The sequence below is a fragment of the Rhinolophus sinicus genome, chromosome X, assembly GCF_036562045.2.
Source record: "Rhinolophus sinicus isolate RSC01 chromosome X, ASM3656204v1, whole genome shotgun sequence".
NCBI lineage: Eukaryota > Metazoa > Chordata > Mammalia > Chiroptera > Rhinolophidae > Rhinolophus > Rhinolophus sinicus.
The window spans coordinates 109241582-109263823 of NC_133768.1; the positions used below are offsets into that span (position 1 = coordinate 109241582).

Here is a 22242-nt window from a genome sequence, read left to right on the forward strand (position 1 = left end):
ATGTGGCAGGGAATGGCCAGAGAAGATGAGGAAGGCCAGACTGGGGAGGGGCAGTAGGGATAGTTCAGAATGACTGCAGGCATGACAAGAGTGTGAGGGTGACCTACATGTGTCCCTTGGTGTATGGACTAGAATGGTGACACCACCCACCAAGCTGGGGAGCACAGGATGCGAGACCAGCTTGGGGGAGAAATGCCATGTCCAGGTTGACTTGAGGGCTCATCCTTCCTTTTTAAAAAAAAAATAAAAATGTATTAGCTCGGTTCCACCCCTGCGGGGAAGTGAGGCCACAAGATGGCGGCAGTCGCAGAGTTGACGTTGCTGGAGAAGTCCCTGGGGCTGAATAAAGGGAACAAATACAACACTCATGGTGAACGCCAGATTCCAGTTCTTCAAACAAACAATGGTCCAAATCTAATAGGATTGACGACTATAGCAGCTCATCTAGTCAAGCAAGCCAACAAAGAATATTTGCTTGGAAGCACTGCAGAAGAAAAAGCAATAGTGCAACAGTGGTTAAAATACAGAGTAACTCAAATATATGGTGATGGAAGGAGAACTGACTCTGGGTGATGAACACACAATGGGATTTACAGATGATGTATTACAGAATTGTACACCTGAAATCTATGTAATTTTACTAACAATTGTCACCCCAATAAATTTAATAAAAAAAAAATACAGAATAACTCGAGTAGATGGACACACCAATAAAGATGATATCCGCATTCTATTGAAGGATCTTAATTCATATCTTGAAGATAAAGTCTACCTTACAGGATAAAACTTCACCTTAGCAGGTATCTTATTATACTATGGACTTCATCGTTTTATAGTTGACCTGACAGTTCAAGAAAAGGAGAAATACCTTAATGTCTCTCGCTGGTTTTGTCACATTCAGCATGACCCAGGCATCAGGCAGTGCCTGGCTAGTGTTGTCTTCATCAAGAACAGACTCTATACTAATTCCCACTAGAAGTACCCATGCCGCACAGAAGAGCGATTTAAAATATTTTAGCTGGAAAGTATACTCTGGACCAGAGGACTAACGTAAATTGATAAGCAGCCATTCTCTATTTGCTGAAGTTGATAGAAGTTTTTAAGTATAAGCTTGTGTCTGAATGTTTTGCTCTTTAGTTGAAATTTTGCAATTTTTAATGTAAAAATTCAACTGCTGTCAAAACTTCAGATAAGATCATCCAGTTATAAATTACCTTGTTTTACAGATGAAAGTTATTTTAATAAAAGTTGCAAATCAATGGCCTAACTTAAAATAAAATAAAATAATAGTCCTTTTAATGGTTAACCCATTTGGCTATGTATTGACTGCTCTTTCATATTTTAAAATTCATTTCCTCATTACAGATATGTACAGTAGTTTATTAAGATCATAATGTGCCAAGGATACTGAAAGGGAAGACAGATGGATTTGTTTTCAAATATTTATGTAAACTAGTAAATGTGGTTGAATGTGGTTGAAAAAAAATGTATTAAAGTGTAGTTGGTATACAGTATTATATTCGTTTCAGGTATACACTACAGATTTGACATTTATATACCTAATGACGTGATCACCACGATAAGTCTAGTAATCATCTATCACTGTGTCATAAAACTTCTAGAAGAAAACATAGACAGTGAACTCTTTGATACAGGTCACAGTGATAACTTTTTGGATATGTCTCCTTGGACAAGGGTAACAAAAGCAAAAGCAAAAATAAACAAATGGGATTACATCAAACTGAAAAACTTTTGCACAGTGAAGGAAACCATCAACCAAATAAAGAGACAACCTACTGAATGGGAGAAGGTATTTCACAATGATACATCCAATAAGAAGCTAATATCCAAAATATGTAAGTAATTCATACAACTAAACATAAAAAAAACTTGATTAAAACATGGGCAGAGGACCTCAATCGACATTTCTCCAAAGAAGACATACAGATGGCCAGTAGACATATGAAAATGCGCTCAACGTCATTATCATCAGAGAAATGCAAATAAAAACAATCAGTAAATCAATAAACAACAAGTGTTGACAAGGATGTGGAGAAAAGGGAACCCTCATGCATTGTTGGTGGGGTTACAAACTGATACAGCCACTATGGGAAATGGTTTGGAGTTTCCTTAAAAATTTTAAAATAGAACTACTTTATGACCCAGCAATTCCACTTCAGGGTATTTATCCGAAGAAATCCAAAACACCAATTCAAAAAGACATATGTACCCCTGTATTCATTACAGCGCTATTTGCAATAACCAAAATATGGAAGCAACCTAGGTGCCCATCAAAAAACAAACCAAAAAAAAAAGAAGAAAGAAAAGAAGTGTTGGCAAGAATGTGGAGAAACTAGAATCCTCATACACAGCTGGTGGGATGTAAAATGATGTAGCTTTGTAAAACAGCCTGATAGTTCCTTAAAAAGTTCAAGTATTACCATATGACCTAGCAATTTCACCCAAGAGAATCGAAGAGTGAAGCCCACACAAATGCCTATATATAAATGTTCATAGCAGCATTATTCATAGCAGCCAAAACAGTAGAAACAACCCAAATGTCTATCAACTGATGAATGGACAGATGTATTATACCTATGCAATGGGATACTATTTGGCCATAAAAGGACGTGAAGTGCTGACACACGCTACAACATGCTTGAACCTTGAAAACATCGTGCTAAGTGAAAGAGGCCAGGCACGAAAGGCCACATGTTGTATGATTCCATTTATACGAAAAGCAGATGAGTTGTTCCGGGGTGGGAGGTGTGTGTGGAAAGGAACTGCTAAAGGGTTAAAGGGGTGATAAAACTGTTCCAAAATTCAATAGTGATGATTGTTCAACTCTGAATATACTAAAACCTCTGAATTGTACTCTTTAAGTGGATGAATTGTATGGTACATGAAAATGGAACTTTTCTGACACGTGGCAGGGGAAAGGAAATCAACCTGCTACATACAAAGGCTTCTGCAGTTCAGAGGCAGCACATACAAAGGTCGCATCTGTGACCATGGGCAAGTCCCTTTGACTTTCTGCGTGTCTCCTCCAGAGGGAAGATTGCCCCGCCAGCACCAGCAACCTATTTCATGCTCAGAGAACCCTCCCTCTTTTTTTGAGGCTACAGCCCCTTTCCTTGTGGCCATCATTTCCTGACTTCCAGCACATGCCCTCCTAGTCATGCAATGAGGTAAAGCTGCCTGGCAGGGGCTGGTTTCTCTCTTTCTACCCCAAGTCAACCTGGCCTATGTGAGCATCTGTGGCCTGGGTATACTTCAAATTCTGCCCTCAGCCGCTTCACGTCCTTCTTCATCTCCAACATCCTTCACTCACCTCACTGTGCTAAAATCAACTCCATCCCCATTCTGGAAAAGAAACCATAATGCCTTGGAAGTCTCTCCCTCTCTGACCGCCTATCTTCCCAATCCTGGCCTGACCTGCTGCCCCAGCAGACCTGCAGAGCCTGCCAGGCAGCCCTTTGCCATCCCTTCCTATTGTCCTTGGGGCCTTCCACTGACTCTTCCTCCTTTCCCAACTCGTGCAGTCCCAGCTCAATCACCGCAAAGACTCAAGCCAGCACCAGCAATCCCTGTCACAACATTCTGCCCAATCCCCCAACAAGCCCCCAACTTTGAGAAAAGAACCCACTCTCTAGCCACACTAGACTGAGGGCTCCTTGAAGCAAAGCCAGTATCCGAGTCATCTCTGTCGGCCTAGTGCCAAGCAGAGTGGCTGGCATACCAGCAGCAGTTAACTAAAGTTTCCTGGGGGAAACTGACTATGCTGAGCGCTTCCGCCACCGGCCTCGCTGCATTCTCAGGTGGTGCCACATTGCAGTAGCAGGTCTCACATCCCTGCGCTGACTGGCATTGGCACAACTGCCAGTTCAGAGTGTGTGACTCGAGCCAGGGCCTCGGGGTATTTTGGCAATCCACATTTCCTTAATCAGTTCTCTTTGCTCACTGACATTACTCCTTCCATCCTTAACTCTCTAGCCAGCTCCTAGCACTCTCAGCACAAGACCTTGTTTTCCTCTCCACAGAAAAGACTGAGGCCGTCAGGCAGGACCACTCCACATGCCCCCTCAGCCACCCCATGTGCACATGTGACAACAGTCACAACAGTTGACATGAACACACACTAAGGTTCAAAACTTCTCTCACCTCTCCCAGCCACCATGTAATTAGGTACCATTACCCTCAGCCAATTATTATGTACAAAGACATTTACTGAAACATAATTTATAACAGCAAAGACCTGGAGTCCACCTCACTAGCCATCAAAAATCGTATCTTCAAAACAATTTTAATTGCACAAAAAATACTCACAATATAAGGTTACATACTTAAACCTAAGATAAAGATATATATCAATTTGTGTTTCTAGTAATGGCAGGATAGATTATTTGGACCAATCTTCCAATTAAAAACAACTAAAATGGTTGATTTAAAAAATATCCTCTTAAAAGCATTGAGGAACTGACAAGATGGTATAAAAACAACCATGAAAAAACCTAAGAGACAGCAGGAAGTCCAGAGAGGTAGGAGCCAATAGCCCTGAAGGCATTTGCCAAGCTGGACAAACTTGGCCTTCGGTTTCAGCAACCTTCCAAGGCAAGCAAAGGAACTGAAGTCTGGGCCCATGAGCACCTGAACTGAGGACTCCAATAGAAAAGTCCCCACATTAAACTGGGACCCCAAAAGGCTATACCCATGGGATAAGGGTGACTCAGAACTTGGTCCTCCCCAATTCAACCTCCAGAGGATGGCAAGGTAGGCTGCTTGGTGCTGGGGAAACAAGGGGAAAGGTTGGGGACTTGTTTTAGATGATCCCAGGCTAATAACATCCTCAGGCACTGGACAAGATCAAACACAAAGCTTCTCTGGAAGAAGGCCACATTTATCCTAGACTTCCAAGAAGTCCTATATATTTCAAGGGCAATGAGCAGTACGTAGCCAAAACTAATCAAGCACAAGAGGAAGTAAAACATCATGAGTAAGAACCCAGAAAAAGAATAATAGAAAAATGAGCCAAGACTGGCAATTCATGCAAGAAATCAAATTGGACAATAAACATACAGAAAGATGCTCATCCTCATTAGTAATGAGAGAGCTGCAAATGAAACCATAAGAAAATAAAACTATACACCCACCGGAAGCTAAAATTATACTAAGTCTGACAATACCAAGTGTTGGTGAGGCTTTAGCACAAAAGAAACTTTTATGCATTGCTGATAGGAATATAAACTGGTACAACCACTTTGGAATACAGTGTGGCATCACCTGGTAAGATTGAAGTTACAAATATTGCATACCTCAGAAACTCCACTCCTAGGTAGAACTCTACAACAGCAATTTTCAAACTTTGTGGCATTAGAATTCTATACACTCAAAAACTGAGAATCTCAATGAGCTTTTGTTATGTGGGTTATATCTATTGATATTTATCACATTAGAAATGAAAACTGAGACATTTTTGAAACACAAGAAGGCACAAGCACACATTTCATTGGCCATCAGATCAATGATATGACATGTCACATCAACTCTGGACAACACTGTACACTCATGAGAAGGCTGCAAAAGGCAAGTAATATCTTAGTGTTATTATGAAAACAGTTGAACCTCTTAGACGCCCCCTGAAAAGATCCCAGGGGCCCTTCAAGGATCCCCAGAACACAGTTTTATAACCAGCGCCCAAGAGAATTTTGTGCATAACTGCATAACAATATTCACGGCAGCACTGCTTGAAATAGTCAAAAACTGGAAACTAGCCAAATGTCCATCACTAAGAGAATGGCTTAAGAAAAAAACGTGTGGTATAGTCAAACAATGGAATAATGCATAGCAATAAAAATGAATGAACAACAAATACACACAACAGATCATTAGCAATGATGGGGGGGAGACAAAACACAAAAGCTTGTATAAAGTGTAATTCCATTTCTACAATGTTAAAAGACAGGCCAAACTAAACTGTATTATTTAGAGCTACATATATAGGTGGTAGAAGTATAAAATGAAGCAAGAGAATGACTGCATGAAAATCAAGCTAGTGGTTACCTCTGGGGGAGGTGAGAGGGGCAGGAGGTGATGTGATCAGGAGAGGCACACACAGGTCTACCCAGGTGTTCAACATTCTATTTCTCAACCTGATTAGTGATGACACAGATTTTCACTTTACACATTCGTTAAAGGCCTTGCACTTTCCTGCATTTATGTTATATTTCTCACAATAAAGGGGAAAAACTATACCGGGGTGCCCCAAAAATGTATACAAGTGGACACTTTGGTCAACGTTACGCAAGCAGTAGTTGGCCATAATCAGAAGTGTCTGGACGCTGATGGTAACAAGTTTGAGCACCTCTTGCAATTGCAGAAGTCACACGTGATTTGTATTCATCTTTTGTTATCAGTATATATTGAGTATTATAATTGTAATACAGTTTTCCTTTCTTAAAATGTGTATTTTTTGGCACCCTCTGTACAGTTCAATAACGATAATGTGAAATCTATATTTCCGCAGAGAAAAAAACTATTGAAACACTGTATTCCAAAATGTTAACAGTGGTTAACCATGGGTTACGGGGTTTGCATTTTTCTCACACTTTTCTACATTTTCCAAGTTTACTACAAAGAGCACATATACTCTTGTAACCACGTAAACATTTGCTATTACCACACTTCATAACTTTTAGCCTACTGGAGAGTATGTCATTTTATCTTATTATAGTTTAATCTGCATCTCTCCAATTACTAATGAGGTTGAGTGCCTTTTCACATGTTTGTTGTCCAATTTGATTTATTCTTGTATGAACTGCGTGGCCAAGTCTTTGGCTCACTATTCCGTTTATTCTTTTTCACTGGTTCTCAGAAAATCATAAGACGTATTTAAAAAGACAAGGTCCCCATCTAAGATTGAAACTAATGAGGATCAACACAAGATAAGGTGGGATGAAGCACCCGGAAATCTACGCAGAAGATACCTGTCTAAAGAGATTGGCGGTGTGCCTGATCTAACGACAAGCTCACGGCTCCCCAAGAGCCTAGGGTGTACTCCTGGAGTCAGCTGAAGCTGCTACCAATCCACAAAGACTGGTTGTGATCTGATTTACTCCAACACGTCCATCCTGAGGCAATGTGATGATCACAGAAAACTTGAGTGATTCATGAGGAACACTGAATATGGAGAGTGGAATTACAAAGAATATGTGTCTACAGTAGTGGATCTCAACCCATGGCATCTCTGACCCAGGGGACGTTAGGCATTATCTGGAGCCATTTTGGGTTGGCAAGACTTGGGGGGGTGCTACTGGCATCTAGTGGGTAAAAGCCAGGGATGTTGCTAACTATTGTACAATGCACAGGACAGTCCCCTCCCAACAAATTATCCCAGCTCAAATGTCACTAGTGCCATGGTTGAAAAACTCTCAACAATCTCTATCTAGAACAAAAAGTGCTCATCCCTCCATAACTCTTCTCCATGTAGAAATCATTGCAGGTGGAGAAAGGCAAATCCTCAGGCTGCCCTACCATGACTGGGTTACCCAAAGCCCTGGAGATCCACGCTCTGCAAGTGCCTTCAAAGGGAGCTGTTTGCTAGGCGCTGTACTCTCCTGAGAAGGCCTCCTCCACCCCCCAGAGAAAGTCTATGCAAATGAGGCCAGGTCAAGCTCATAAAACATCTCTGATAGAAGGACCATCAGAGCCAGCGAGTCCATCCCCTTCATTGGAGAGATAACCCAACAGCTAATGACAGCAGTGTGGCATCAAGAGGTGGACATGGGGCTGAGCTATTAACCACTACAACGACAAACATGCATTATGGTGATTATTTCATAAAGAACCAGAAAAGTCAGAGAACTATGCATCGTAATAGAGCTACAGCAGTTAAGACTTCAATGGATGAGGCACCATTTCATCTGGACCTTGACATCTCAGTGGATTGGTGTGCCAGTTTTAAATCGTGGCTAAAAATTCTTTGACAATAGGAGCATTGTGAGGTGGGATACACGAGGTTGGACAATTCAGTTTGTGAACTCATCCTAGAAAAAGTGCTACACTCCTCATTGCTGAGTATCACTACGGTCACCTTCCAAGTACTCCCCTTGGGAAGCTATGCACCGACACCAGCACCTAGTCCACCCTTCAAAGCAATTTTGGAACTCTTTTTCTGGAATGGCCATCAGAGCTGTTGTCGTATTACCCTTGATGTCCTGAATGTCATCAAAATGTCTTCCTTTCAATATTTCCTTTACCTTTAGGTAAAGAAAGAAGTCATTGGGGGCCAGATCAGGTGAGTAAGGAGGGTGTTCCAATACAGTTACTTGTTTACTGGCTAAAAACTCCCTCACAGACAGTGCCGTGTGAGCTGGTGCATTGTCGTGATGCAAGAGCCATGAATTGTTGGCGAAAAGTTCAGGTCTTCTAACCTTTTCACACAGCATTTTCAGCACTTCCAAATAGTAAACTTGGTGAACTGTTTGTCCAGTTGGTACAAATTCATAGTGAATAATCCCTCTGATATCAAAAAGGGTTAGCAACATTATTGCAACAAGTTCACGAACTTAATTGTAGGACCACATATGTTGTCAACTTGAATCTGGACTATCCTGAAGTGACTCAGCTTATAGAATGCAGTGGGAGTAATGCTGCATGACTCCGAGGCTAGGTCATAAAAGGCCATGCACTAGGTAAACAGTCCACAGAATTAAAAACAGGTGTTCAAAGACTTTTACACAAATGTTCACAGCAGTACTATGCTCAATAGCCTAAGTGTAGAAACAGCCCAAATATCCATCATCTGATAAATAGATAAGCAAAGTGTAGTATATATATATATATATATATATATATATATATATATGTACAACAGAATATTCAGCCATAAAAAGGAATGATCCATGCTACAACATGGATGAAACTTGAACATATCATGCTAAGTGCAAGAAGCTAGATGTGAGAGGCCATGTGTTGTATGATTCCATTTATATGAAATGTCTAGAATAGGCAAATCTGTAGAGACAGAAAGCAAATTAGTGGTTGTCAGGGGCTGGGGGGAGGGAACAAGTAATGACTGCTTCATGGCTATGAGGTTTCCACTTAGGTGATGGAATGTTCTAGAACTAGATAGTGCTGAAGGCCATACAACATTGTGAATGTACTTAATGACAATGAGTTGCCATAAAATGGTTCAAATGGTAAATTTTATGTTTTTTACCACAATTTTTTAAAAGTTTAACAGGTGTTTTCAGCTACTAGGTTTACCGTGGTTGATCATGCAGCAATAGACGACAAGAACAACTTCCAACATGGGGAGGAGGGGGGCAGAGGTCTTCTAGGCAGACAGCATTGCAACAATGAATCCTGGTACCTCTTTTGCGACACTCAGGACAGTTACTATGTATAGTTGCTTCCAGGTCTGTCTGGACTGTAAGCTCCTTGAGGGCAGGTGCAAGCTTTATTGTGCTCTGTCCTGCCCACAGCGCCCCACACTGTTCCTGGCTCAATAACTGCTCCTTTATGCATTAGCAGATACACACTGGACCTACTGACAAGTATGGGCCACATCAACGCCTTCCCCTGCCCTGACTTCCAGTTGGGTTCACACCATAGTTTACCTTAGTGTCTCAGGGGCTCTTTCACAACACCCCAGGCCCAAAGAAATACCTAACAGTTCCGTTTATTAAGTAGTTAGATCCAACCAATTCAGTGGTAATAGTCTGTGTGTCTGACAGACGTTGCTGCCTTTTCCTCAAAAATTAAAAATATCTGTGGCACCACCATGAGTCTGCTGCTGCTGTGATTTCTGCAGTGACCCCCTGTGCTGGGTGCACAGTTTGAATGTAGGTGCCTGGAGGTCAAGAGAGAGCAGCGCTGGGGCTAGAAACTGAAGAGTCACAAACATGCAGATCAGACTTCATGTAAGGTGATGAGGCTGGTGAAAGCACCTGGGAAGTCAGTGCAGGGAAAGAAGCCACCTGAGGACTAAGCTACTAAGGACTAAACCCGAGGCACTACCACCAGCCCTGAGGTCAGGACAGTGAGGAAGAAAGGCAAGGAACTAGTAACGTGGGGCTTCCCAGAAGCCAAGGGGAGAAAGTGCTTCCAGAGGGACGGTGTGATCAGAGATGTCAGATGACCTGATTTAGCAACACGGAAGACATCACCTGTCCTTGGCCAGGAGCAGTTTTGGGGGAGAGGTAGGAAGCAAAGTGCTGGGAGTGAATTAACGGGAACCCCAAACTACAACGCCATGCAGTATATCGTATTTGACACATAAAAGATGAAAACATGGTTTTCACTGGTTTCTTTGTAGGTACTACTTTGGATTCTTGCATTTTTTTGATCCGGATGACAGAGCCAACTGAATGACAAATGAAAATGCAAAAAATGGGGGGCTCCTTCAAGACAGCACAGAATCCTGCAGGAAGCCAAAGGGATAGAAAAGCAACACAATAAGAGCTGCTCCCGGGGCAGCCCCTCCTGCGCTCATTCATGCGGACTCAGCCCAGCTCACTAATTCGGCCAGTACTTTGGTTCTGCCCAAGCAAACGCTGTGTGAACATCAGCCCCTGGATTTTTAGCAGAACCAAGGAACCAGGTGGCCTCTTTTGCATTATCGTCCGCTCTAGGGAGCCTAACTTTGCTAATACCCTGACAACACAGCCTGTTTGCATGAGCAATTAATTAGCTAGTGGCACAATTCTAGAGGCCCACAAAGCAGAGATCAGATAAGAGCACTGTCGCCAGCAAATGGTGGGGCCACACTAGAATGTAGACCCTGTGTTAGTTCCATCATCCCAGGCTAGCTGAAGCAGCAATAAAAATAAAGAGAATGAATGTCAAAATGAGCCCCATCTGTGCCTTGGCACAATTTTGGTGGTAATGACTTCTACACTGCCACAATGCTTCCTGCTGAGGGTACCGCCTCTAATTTGGAAAATAATCCCAAATAGAATAATCCCAAATAGAACCACCTCACGATACCAGTCAGATGTTGAGCCTCTCCTTGAAATAGGTGTTCACTGAGCAGGGGCACTCCTCTCTCTGTGCAAGTCAGTTTACAAGTTTTTGTTTTTTAAATCTATGTAATTTTACTAACAATTGTCACCCCAATAAATTTAATAAAATAAAATAAAAATAAAAAAAAGTTGCACTACACTCTGAAATCTCATGAGCAGCCCTAGGTACAAAACTAATAAAAACAGAGCTCAAAACTGGCTGAATGGAGTGGAGATCCAGGCCACCCATTCCTGCTCTGGTCCTCTGCCCGCACCTGCCTCGGGAGAGACGTCAGCTGGCAGCATAGTCCCCGTCAGCAAAGAGGCAGGCATGGCCTGGACAAATAAGAAATCCCCTGTCCACTGACCCCAGACTGCAACCTGCTTTAGTCGCAGCCATCAGGACTTGGGTGGGGGTGGAAAAGGCTTCTTGGGTGACAGCCGGTGGCCCCCACTGCAGGTGACCTACAGAATGGGGTGCACTCGGAAACAGGCACAGGCTCTAATGCCCTTGTGAAGTCATTTTAAATCAAACCCAAGCTAAAGGAATCCAGCTGCCTTCCAGGGCCATTCTGAGGTGCTTCTTAATGTTCATTGCTGCACCCAAATCACCACGGCCATCCAATTTTCTGCACATTTTAAAATCCTGAATTCAGAGCACATTGGGGATTGATTGAAAATGGCAAATTTGAAACTGTAAAGAAACATCACAAGCTAGTTTTCAAAGAATCAAGAGGACACTGATATCTACCTTTCACCTTCTCTGTCAGTTCCCTTTTGCTGCTATAACAAAATACAACAAATTTAGTGGCTTAAAACAACACACTTTTATTTTACAGTTTTGGAGGTCAGAAGTCCAACACGGTCTCACTGGGCTAAAATCAAGGTGTGGCAGAGCAGCATTCCTTCTGGAAGCTCTAGGAGAGAGTCTGCTCCCTCGCCTTTTCCTGCTTCTAGAGGCAGTATGTGCTTTCCTTGGCTTGAGGCCTCTTCCATATTCGGAGCCAGCAAAGGCCAGCCGAATCTTTCTCGTATGGCATCGCTCTGATCCTGACTCTTCTACCTCCCTCTTCCATATTTAAAGGACGAGGGTCCTTTAATTGGCCAGGATAACCCCGGAGAATCTTATTTTAAGGCCAGCTGATGAGCTACCTTAATTCCAACTGCTACCTTAGTTCCCCTTTACCCTGTAACCTAACATAGTCACAGGTTCCAGAGATGAGGCTGTGGACATCTCCGGGAGCTTTATTATTCCCACCTACCTCCGTTTGGAACACCCACCTGGGTAAAAGATTTCCCCACTCTTTTCTGTTGGGTGTTTAGAAGGCCTTGAAGCTTTTACATGCAAACCAAGATTGGCCAGTCAGTGGACCTGTGAGCAAGCCTCAGGGAGGGCCAAAGTCCAGGTTGAGGGACAGGAACTCCTGCAGCCAGGCCGCCCCAAGCACACGAAGGGCAGCGGAGGAATAGGTGCCGGGATACACGCCAAGGGCAGAGCAGGACCGGACATGCAATAGGAAAAGTGCCAACAGCAGGTTGGGAAGAACCCAGAACAGGAAAGTCAGCGCACCTGGAAGGTATCTATCCTGACTCCTCCCCACATGCCGCTCTGAGCAGCCATACTACCTCATCATCCTCATCACCATCATCTCTACTGGAAGCAGCTTCCGGCCCTTCCTCAGTGCCTGCTCGCACTGACTTTTCGGTGATTTCTGTGTTGTTGTTGTTCAACAAACATGCAGGTTTTAGTTACCTCGTGTCCAAAATGATAGAGGGGATGGGGCTGTGACCTGTGACAGTGGGGGAGGGGCCAAAAACCAAAACAGGTGAGACTGAAAGGCAAACAGTCCCCAGACCGTCAGCACAATGCAATGACTATCTGAGGCGCATCATGGCAACCCTGAGCCATCCAGGAAAGGGAAGGTCCCCCCCAATCCAACCCAGGATGTACCTTTCCAGGGACTATTCCTGGACTCAGGTAAGCAGGGTTAAGCAGCTCTGAGCCAATCCTGCAGCTGGCCCTACGGTCCATCTGACTCATCCCCAATAACCTAAATCCGCCCACAGGGTTTCTGCTTGGACCCTAACCAGTGCCACCAGCAGTTGGAGTCTGTAAGGACCTGGCCCACAGGCAAATGAGCGAGCGGGCGGGCAGGAAAGGTCTCCGGCTCCGTGGAACGCTGTGTACATGAGAGCGGCCTGTAGGAGCTGCCAGATGATTTCTCCCACGGTATGCTCTGTTTTGCTGTACCTGTCTTACCTTGCTTCCTCTGTGCCCGCGTGCAGTGCGCCACCCTCTAGCCGGCTGCCACTGGAGACTCCCTGGTCTGCATGTGTCAATAAACCTATATCCGGCACACAGCTACCTGGTGTGTTCTTTGGGCTTGCGGCTTCTCAGGCACACATCTTGGAACAACTCGGACTCAGTCCAAACAGGGCCCACTCCGCTCTGGCTCTCTCCCCTGCTGAACCAAGGCCAAGGGCCACTGAAGACCAATCCAAACTCAGGGGTCACATACTGCCATCTCCTTCATTTGTTCTGCTTGGACTACAGTGAATTTTTTTAATGGAGATATAAGTCACATACCATACAACTCACCCTTTTAAAGTGTATAATTCAGTGATTCTTAGTATATTCACAAGGTTGTGCAACCATCACCTCTAGCCAGTTCCAGAACATTTCCATAACCCCACAAGGAAACCTGTACCTATTAAGCAATCACTCCCCATTCCCCTTAGCCCTTGGCAACGACTAATCTACTTTCTGTCTCAATGGATTTGCCAACTCTGGACATTTCATATAAATGGGATTATACAATATGTGGACTTTTGTGTCTGGCTTTTCACTTAATGTTTTCAAGGTTGGCACAGTGTATATATATTTTTTTAATGTGCCTTAGAATGTCTTCAGTGATGTGAATTAGTAACACAGGGCTCACTTGGAGCCAGGTGCTAAGTGCTTTGCTCACTGCATTCATTTAATACTAATAATAACCCCATGAGGTGGATGGTGTTGTTATACCCATTTTACAGATGAGGAAACCAAGGCACCGAGCAGTTAAGTGACTTGGCCCGGGTTGTAGTAGTGCTGGGCAGGCTTGCTCCGAAGCCTGCACCCTCCCTCCATTGGCTGGGCTACCTCTTTTGAAGGGAGTAGGCACTCTCATCACATTTACTATCGACCACTTCTCACATTACTCTGACCTGCCTCATCCCTGGAAGTATCTGTATTCATGGCCCCTGCTTTGGTTATTCAGATAAACCTGAGTTGAAGTCCTAAACCTCACTGGACCACATGTTTTTCATCTGCGATATGGATTACCACTTAGTTATTTTCAAGGCTGTAGGCAAACGGCCATTATAGACCTCAGGAGACGAGAGGGGTCACCGTACCAACATTTCAGGGTAGTTAGGAGGGGGGAATGTGTGTGAGGCACTAAGGACCTAGTGCGTGGAAGACACTTGGGGAAATGGAGCCCTTGTTATGACTACCCATCCGCGCCACTGAGCTGATCGCCACTGTTCAAAAGAACAGCTTCCCGTTTGTGTAGGTGCATGAAGGCAACAGACCTGTCCTCGGAGGAGTTTCCCAAACTAGTAAAATACACAGTGGACTCAAACCCTATCTGTAATTAAAACAGGGATGACTTGTTAACCACCCTTTTAAACTCCTGGGAGCCTAAAGTCTGCATCAACTTGCCAGCATCTGCAGGGATTTCACAAATCATGCTTCGAGGCTGTGTGCCCTTTCTGAGGCCTGTCAGGCTTTCTTAGTCACATCTCCCTGCTGAGGACCCGGAGCAGAATAACGTGACTCTCAGGCAGGCCCCCCACCCCCAATTCACCACTTCGGCGCTCCAGGAGAGCCAGCAGGTGCCTAACTGAGCACCTGCTTTGTGGTTCTTCATTTTGACACAGCCACTCTGAAACTGCCTGCATCCCTGGAGAAGACCACAAATGCAAAGCCTGTATTTGTCATCATATTTTTCACAAAAGATCCAGAAAACTGGGTCCCTACCTTGAAGCCAAAGCTTCTTCTGGTTCAGCTTTCTTAATTAAACTAAGGTCACTGGGTAGCTGCCTTATCTGGATAGGATCCTGGCTCTCTCTCTTCCGGGCTATGTGACCAGGGGCCCCTCATGTGGAAGGTGGGAGTAATAATACCTAGCCAGCAAAAATTACTGGGACAATTAAAAACAATAATGTGAAGTGCTGGCACACAGCAAGCACTCAGAAGGTAGCTCATGACAGGGCTGCAGACCTGAGAGTGACATACGGGCCTGGTCCCCTCAAGACACCTTTGTGAGTTGTTAGACATTATACAGATGAGCAATCTGACTGAAGTTCAGAGAACTTGCCCAACGCCACGTGGCCAGTCAGAGGTAGGAGGGTCGTCTCCAGGTATAAAGGCATATGCCTAGTACTTAAAAGCAAGGACTGTAGAATCAGACAAGTCTCGGATCATATCTTAGCTTTGCCACCTGAGGCAAGTTACTTCACCTCTCTGTGCCTCCATTTTGTCATCTGTAAAATGGTTGCACCAGTTTGCAGTTTCCTCCACCACCTAAATCATCTAGTGAAACACATGGTGGTGAAAAATGGAGACCTGATCATTTATATTCCTCGCCTTCTCAATGTGCATACCATGTTGAAAAATTTCACAAGACAGCCTTGAAGCGAGTGTCATTTTTCTACCTTTTTTGTGCTTCCACATTCAAATTTTCCACATCATTAGATGGAAGTCAATTCAATGATTATACTTTTCCCCACAAATGCATCATACACGAAATTAAAATGTTAACCTCAAAGGGAAAAAACAGAAAATTCAACAACCCTGTAACTTGCTTTATTTTTCTTCATAGCTCTAACAATAGACTGTATAGATTGCCATGTTTGTATTTGTTTCCTCCTCCCACCAGGATGCCAGCTCACATGAGAAACATTTCTGCAGCTTTTGCAAAATTGCCTTGGCTAGCACTGTCCCGTTTTCCAGTGTTCCTTATATGTAACATAAGTCTCGCTGGAACTCAGTACTAGGGCAAAGTTTTGTTTCTGCTAAGCTCGTTTGTTTTCCATTAGCTGAATCTGCTTTCGTTGTCAGGGAGCTCAGAGCACAATTCTGTGCTCAACTGCAGTGTTTTCCTTAAACCCCTTTTCTGATGTGGAAATGGGATATAAATAAGTGTAAGAAGATTGTGCCGGTACACACGGAGGAGACCCTATTTTTAACCACAGACCGCATTTATTCTAAGAGGAGGCTTCTCAAGTTTGAATGCAAAATACCCGGAATCTAGTTAAAATGCAGAATCTGACTCAGTAAGGCAGGGGCGGGTCCGAGTGACTACACTCCTACAAGTCCCAGGTGATGCCGTGTGGGCCCTGGACCACACTCGGAGTAGTCAGGATCTCGGAAACTTGCTCCCTTGATTCCACAGAATTTCTCTCTCCTCCTTCTTGGTAAAATATCACGAATGGCTCGAAAACTGGGGCGGGCACCAGGAGTACCTGAGCAGCTGGTTAGACCTACACATCACCTTCCCCGTAGAGACCCTGGCAAAGGGGGGAGGAATGTGCCCACGAAGCTCCCCGGCTGCTTCTGTCGCAGATGGCCTCGAAACACATTTTGAGACTCCCCACTCGAGGGCATGAGTGCTCTCTTCAAGGTTTTCCCAAAGGCAATCTCCTGGGGACAGCTATTGTCACCAATGGAGACACCTCGTTCAGGACTGTAAGGAGGTACTACCCCGCTCCTTCCAGCCCAGCACCAGGAGGGGTCCCGCTCCCTCCTCTCCGGCCACGTGGATCGCGCAGCAGGCTCAGCCCCCGCGGGATCCCGGCTCGCACGCCCGCCCCACCACCCGCAGGCTAGCTACGCCGCAGGCCCGAGGGGCGGGCACCAGGTCGCTCATGCGCACCACGGGGCCGCTGGGGCGCAGAGCCCCCAGGGTGGGGTCCCCGTGCGCCCCCCTCCCTCCTTACCTCGCTGGACCACAGTGGCCAAGGAGAAAGCGAGGCAAACGAGGAACGCCGAGTGCCAGGCCACCATGGTTAGGAGCAGGTGGAGTGGGCCCAGAGGAGCACAGTTGGCTCGAGAACGCCGGAGGGGGAAGTTGGGGAGGAGCAGGGAAAGAGGAGGAGCGGCAGGAGGAGGAGCCCTGCCGCCACTGCAGGACCCGCCCAGAGCCGGCGACCTGGTAGGGAGGGGAGAGCGCGCATGAGCATTGGCGCCGGGGGCGCGCCAGGCTGAGGCAAGGTGAGGTCGAGCAGGGCTGCGGCAGCGGCGCGAGGGATGGGGCGAGCCTGCAGTCTCCGGGGTGGGGCCTCTGCGCAAGGGACCCGACCGCCAGTTGGAGGCAGGTCTTCAGCTGAGGGCGGGGCTGGTGTGCGAGGGGCCGGCACCCAGCGGATGAGGTGGTCTGGGTTGGGTCCCGCGCCAGCGAGCGGCCCACAGGCCCCTTCCTACCATGGTCCTGGAAATGGAAGTCTTAGAGGTGGGCCCTGCGGGCCCGGAGCAGTAACTCAACAGTGGCGGGGCAGTCAGAGGCGCCTGCGACCAGAGTGTGTGGTGATTTCCAACCGGTGTGCCAGACACTCCTCCCCGGCTGTAGCAGGACCCGAGGCAGCGCACACGCCAGGTGCGCTCTGCCAGCTGGGTGGCTCTTGGACAGAGCTCTTCCCCTTTTAACTGGTGTGATCCCTGTAAAAGGCCCTTCCCTGGGGACCTCCCCAGCTGCGGCTCCAGGACAGAGCACCCGCGCACTTGCCCCAGTCGCTGTAGCGGAGCTTGCTTTGCAGAAACGTTGGCCACCCGCCCATTCGCTGATCCCTGCAGGAAGCTGTAGTGGAACCCAATCCAGAGATTAAAGAAAAGGGCCGTTTTCGTAGTTGGCCACGGTTGGCAAACAGCAGCACGTCTCGCTGAAACGAGCCCGAGGCCGGGGACACCGCGGCAGGCGAGAGGGAGGGTGAGGGGTGCCTCAAGCCGGAGCGCTGGCGGGCCCAGGGGATGAGGGAGGAGAGACAGGGTCAGCTCTCCCGAGGCTTTGATGAATGCGCTGAAAGTGCAAGTTCACATCTGCAGAGTCGATTTGTAAAACGTGCTCACTGAACGACAAACGCGCTGCAGTCCTTTCCTATGAACCTCCGCAAACGGAGTCCATCTCTGGGACCAGACGCAATCAGATTCCGACTCTGCCCTGAACAGCAAACTGCCCTCTGTAGCCTTTGACGTGAACGCCCTCAAGAAGGGCTCCAGCTGCAGCCAGCTTTCGAGGACAAAGAAAGCGCCACTGCTCTGCGGAGCGGCGGCGTCAATCCTGGCCCTGCCATTATTGGACACAGGCTGCCCTGGGCTACATCCTCTTTAGAGGGGGGGCTACCACCACCTCCCAGTGTACCTTCAGTAGGCTTCCTGTGCTGCACACCAGCCCGGCCCTCCAGAGACCCCCCACAGTGGCTCTCTCCACCCCCTGAGTCATAGTGAGGAGGCGGGGGTCTCCATGTGATGGAGCCTGTGACTTCCATCCATTGCTCTGAATCCCCGGGGCAGGAAAAACAAAACATAAGAGTGACTGTTAGGGTTTTCAGGGCAGTGCTTATTCTGACACTAGCCAGAGAATTAACAGAACTAGCTAGTAGTCACTGAAACACACTACATACCATGTTTCCCCGAAAATAAGACCTAACTGGACCATCAACTCTAATGCGAACTTTTGGAGCAAAAATCAATATAAGACCCAGTCTTATTTTACTGTAATATGAGACCTGGTCTTATATTAATTTTTGCTCCAAAAGATGCATTAGAGCTGATGGTCTGGCTAAGTCTTATTTTCGGGGAAACGGTATATGGCATATTCCAGGCATTTTAGCCTTATTTTTATTCCCCACAACTTCATGTATCACCTCAATGATTTATGAGGGAAAAGGAGTAAAATGAACGTTCCTTGAGGTATCAAAGGGCAAAAGCGACCATAGGAACCCCAGTGGGTGAATGGCTAAGAACATGTGCTTCAGAGCCAAGCAGGGTTGAAATCCTGGCTGGACCCAATAAGGTTGTGCTAAGGATTAATTGAGATGGTGGAAAGTGAGCAGCCTGGGACACGGTAAGCAGAAAGGTGCTACTTGTTCGTCTTGTTACAACTAAGAAAATACTGGCTACTGTGAGGTTGAGCAGTTACTGTGTATTCCAGGCTACAGATACGCTCTCAAGTCTCCCAGTAACTCTGGGTGCCTCGGGCCATTCCCTTGTCCCTTGGCCTCGGAAGTCCCATGTGTACCAGGAGAGCACTGGAGATCATGGTCCTTAGGAGCCCTTCAGGCTCTGATGAGTGAACCCCAGAACCTATATACTTGGCTACACTGAGGAGGTGAAGAACATGTAGCCTCTGAGTTGAGGCCATCTCAGTCAACATGCAGTGGACAGTCACATACACCTGGAGTTCTAACTGGTACATGTACAGTGCAGACACCTAAATCCCACCAGCAAAACACTGGCTGTGGTGTAATGTGCAGTAAGACCATGTTCTAGCTCAGGGGTAGTTGGCACACTATGGGTCTTGGGCCAAATCCCGTTCACTGGCCAAGTCCCAGCCCGTGGCTAAATCCCGCCCAGCGACCAAATCCCGTCCAGCGGCCAGCAGCCAAATCCCGCCCACCTGCTTATTTGTATGGCCTGCAAACTAAAAGTGATTTCTCAATTTTAAATGATCGAAAAATCACAAGAAGGTTATTTTGTGACATGGAAAAGTTATAGGAAAGTCAAATGTCAGTGTCCATGAAGTTTGTGGGCACACAGCCACACCCATTTGTTTCTGTATTGTTGATGGCTGTTTTTGCTGCCGAAGCACAGTAGAGTAGTTGTGACAGAGACCATGGAGCCCACAAAGCCTAAAATAGTTACACTTAGTTCTTTACTAAGAAAGTTAGCTGGCCTCTGTTTTAGCAGCTTGAACTCTGGCAAGGATGAAATTTAACAGGTGACGTGTGAGACCTAAAGCACATGCTCCACACAATAGGGGATGCCACAGAAAGAAGAACCCACAAAAAAGGGTAGTGTTTACCATGTGCCGAAAGAAACCGACTTAAGAAAAAGGTAATTAATCAAAATATTACAAATGTCTGAGGTTAGTCTCCCTATGTAAAATAACTCACCTGGGGCCTAACTTGTCTCTCGGTCTCATATAAGTTAGGTTAGTGTGAGTTTGAGGGGGCTGATGACATCGAAGCCCTGAGCCTGCCAGGCTGAAGACCAGCCTAGAACTTGTTGAGCCTCTCAGGCAGGTAGTGGCTATCCTGCTGGATTGAAATTGAACATGGAGTTGATTTACATACAGGAAATTCTACACTTAGAAACCATGATTCTGTGCTTCCCATCCTCAGACACATACATTCCTCACTGCCACTGCACATGGGAGCTGGGACGGACTCCTGGCTGCGCCTGCCTTGTCCCCTCTTGCTACTCTTTACCCCATCCTGAACTTCTCATATCATGCAAATCGTCACCAATTGGAAAACCGTTTGGTGTGAGAAGCTCCTCTCCTAAAACACTCAGCTTTCCTTAACTCTGACCCTGGCAGACAAGTGTGTGATGGACAAATGACCACCAGGCCAGTGGGAGTACAGGAGAGGCACAGATTGAGCTGGGAGGACTTCCACTAACTGGAGTTAAGTAGACCTCTGAGGGCTACCCTGGTATTCTACCACTGCCCAACCTTCTGCCTCCACCCTCATTATACATTATATACTTGGGAAGATGTGTTCTAAATTCTGAAACAGCTATTATCTCACTATCACTAGTGCAGATTTCCTGTCTTGCTCCCAAGTACCACAGAACCCTCCTTGCAAAGTCGCCCAAGGGGGGCTCCCTCACCCATAGCCAAAATGAGCCCCACGTGGTGGCATCTGCCTGCCAGGGCCCTAGAAAGGCCTTGCCACCACCCCCACCACTGTTGAAGGAGCCCATCCTGAGAGCACCACTGTCCATGTCAGGACTGCCATTTCCTGCAACCCCCCACCCCCACCCCACTGAGCCTTGGGGCACCAGAGTGGAGAGGGAGTCCACATTAAGGCAGGGGCAGCGACAAAGTCCCCTGGGACCCAAGGCAGCTCAGCTTGTGCTCACAGCTTCAACAGCCCTTCCGTCTGTATTCTTTCTTCTCCTACAGCGTGGGGACCTAACCCCTCTAACCAAACTAGTTTGTGGGCCCCCGGCAAGGTAGGAGTGGGAAAGGCAGCAACACTCCCCTCCCGCCTAGCTCCCCACTGTGCGGGCCAATTAGGAGACAAAGACTCCGTGCATATCAATAGGAGTGCTTGCAGCTAGCCCTGGGGAGAGGGGGCACCGCGGGCTACAACAGTTCCCTAAATGCCTGACATCAGACATCAGCAAGTCTTTACCAGTCCCAGGCGAAATAAGAAAAATGAGGTTGTTGTGGCAAGTTTTCCCCCATAAAGCTAGAGTACTGACCTTTATTCTGAAATCATGGACTTTTTTGGTATACAAAAGTCCTTTATTTCATGAAAAGATGGTAGTGTTTTATTTAAAGTGCTTACTTTGCAAAGTAGAAAGTTGGCAACCCTACCCGTCCCCAAATAAAAAAAAGAAAAAGAAAAAAGAAATCTACTCGCCAGAGAAATTCACAAGTCTGGGAATCACCGGCTATACCTGCAATATTGAGCCCACCCAGGGCCCTGATACGCAGGCATTTTTTGAAACACACCCCATATGTAAACAGAAGCCCTGATGATGGATTCTAAAACAACGTTCTCTTTCATATTTTTGGAGTTGTAAGCAAATTATCCCTCATTCTCCTCTTCTTCTCCATAGCGTTCTTATATTCTCTCTTCTCTTGGATTTTATAATAAGGCAAGGTCAGGCAGAGCCTTGAATGCCACGCTAATGAGCAAAGATTTGATCCTGAGAACAAAGGGACGCCACTAGAGGGTTTTAAGCATTAAGTGGAAGAGACAGGCAAAGTGGTCCACAGGAGGGGCTACTGGCACCATCTATAGAGAGAGGCTGGGAGCCATGGGGCTGAAGAGAAATTTTGGGTTCAGAGTAAATATGTGGTGGACGTAGCAGTGGCCATAGAAAGGGGGGAATGGGTGTATGGGCCTGGCCCAGTTCTCAGGCCAGGGAAGAAAGCAAATCCCAGGTGCCCTGTAGGGAGGAGACAGATGGCAAACAATTATAACTCCATGTGATACAGGCAGTTAGAAAAGGGAGCACCGGGCACTGTGGGAG

The 22242-nt window shown here is 46.3% G+C and overlaps 1 protein-coding gene and 1 pseudogene across 2 annotated transcripts in view; one reads left to right on the forward strand and one right to left on the reverse strand.

Annotated features, from left to right (window-relative positions):
- CD99L2 (CD99 molecule like 2) overlaps positions 1 to 17247 on the reverse strand; it is an 89778-nt gene extending 72531 nt beyond the window's left edge. The window contains exon 1 of one of the 2 annotated variants that reach the window (XM_019753512.2): positions 16980 to 17247. In XM_019753512.2, the coding sequence (XP_019609071.2) occupies positions 16980 to 17046 (67 nt within the window). In that variant the 5' untranslated portion in view covers positions 17047 to 17247. The remainder of the gene's footprint in view (positions 1 to 16979) is intronic. The other variant, XM_019753513.2, reaches the window with a different exon arrangement.
- Positions 283 to 1080, forward strand: LOC109459201 (eukaryotic translation elongation factor 1 epsilon-1; annotated as a pseudogene).
- Positions 17248 to 22242: the final 4995 nt, after the last annotated feature.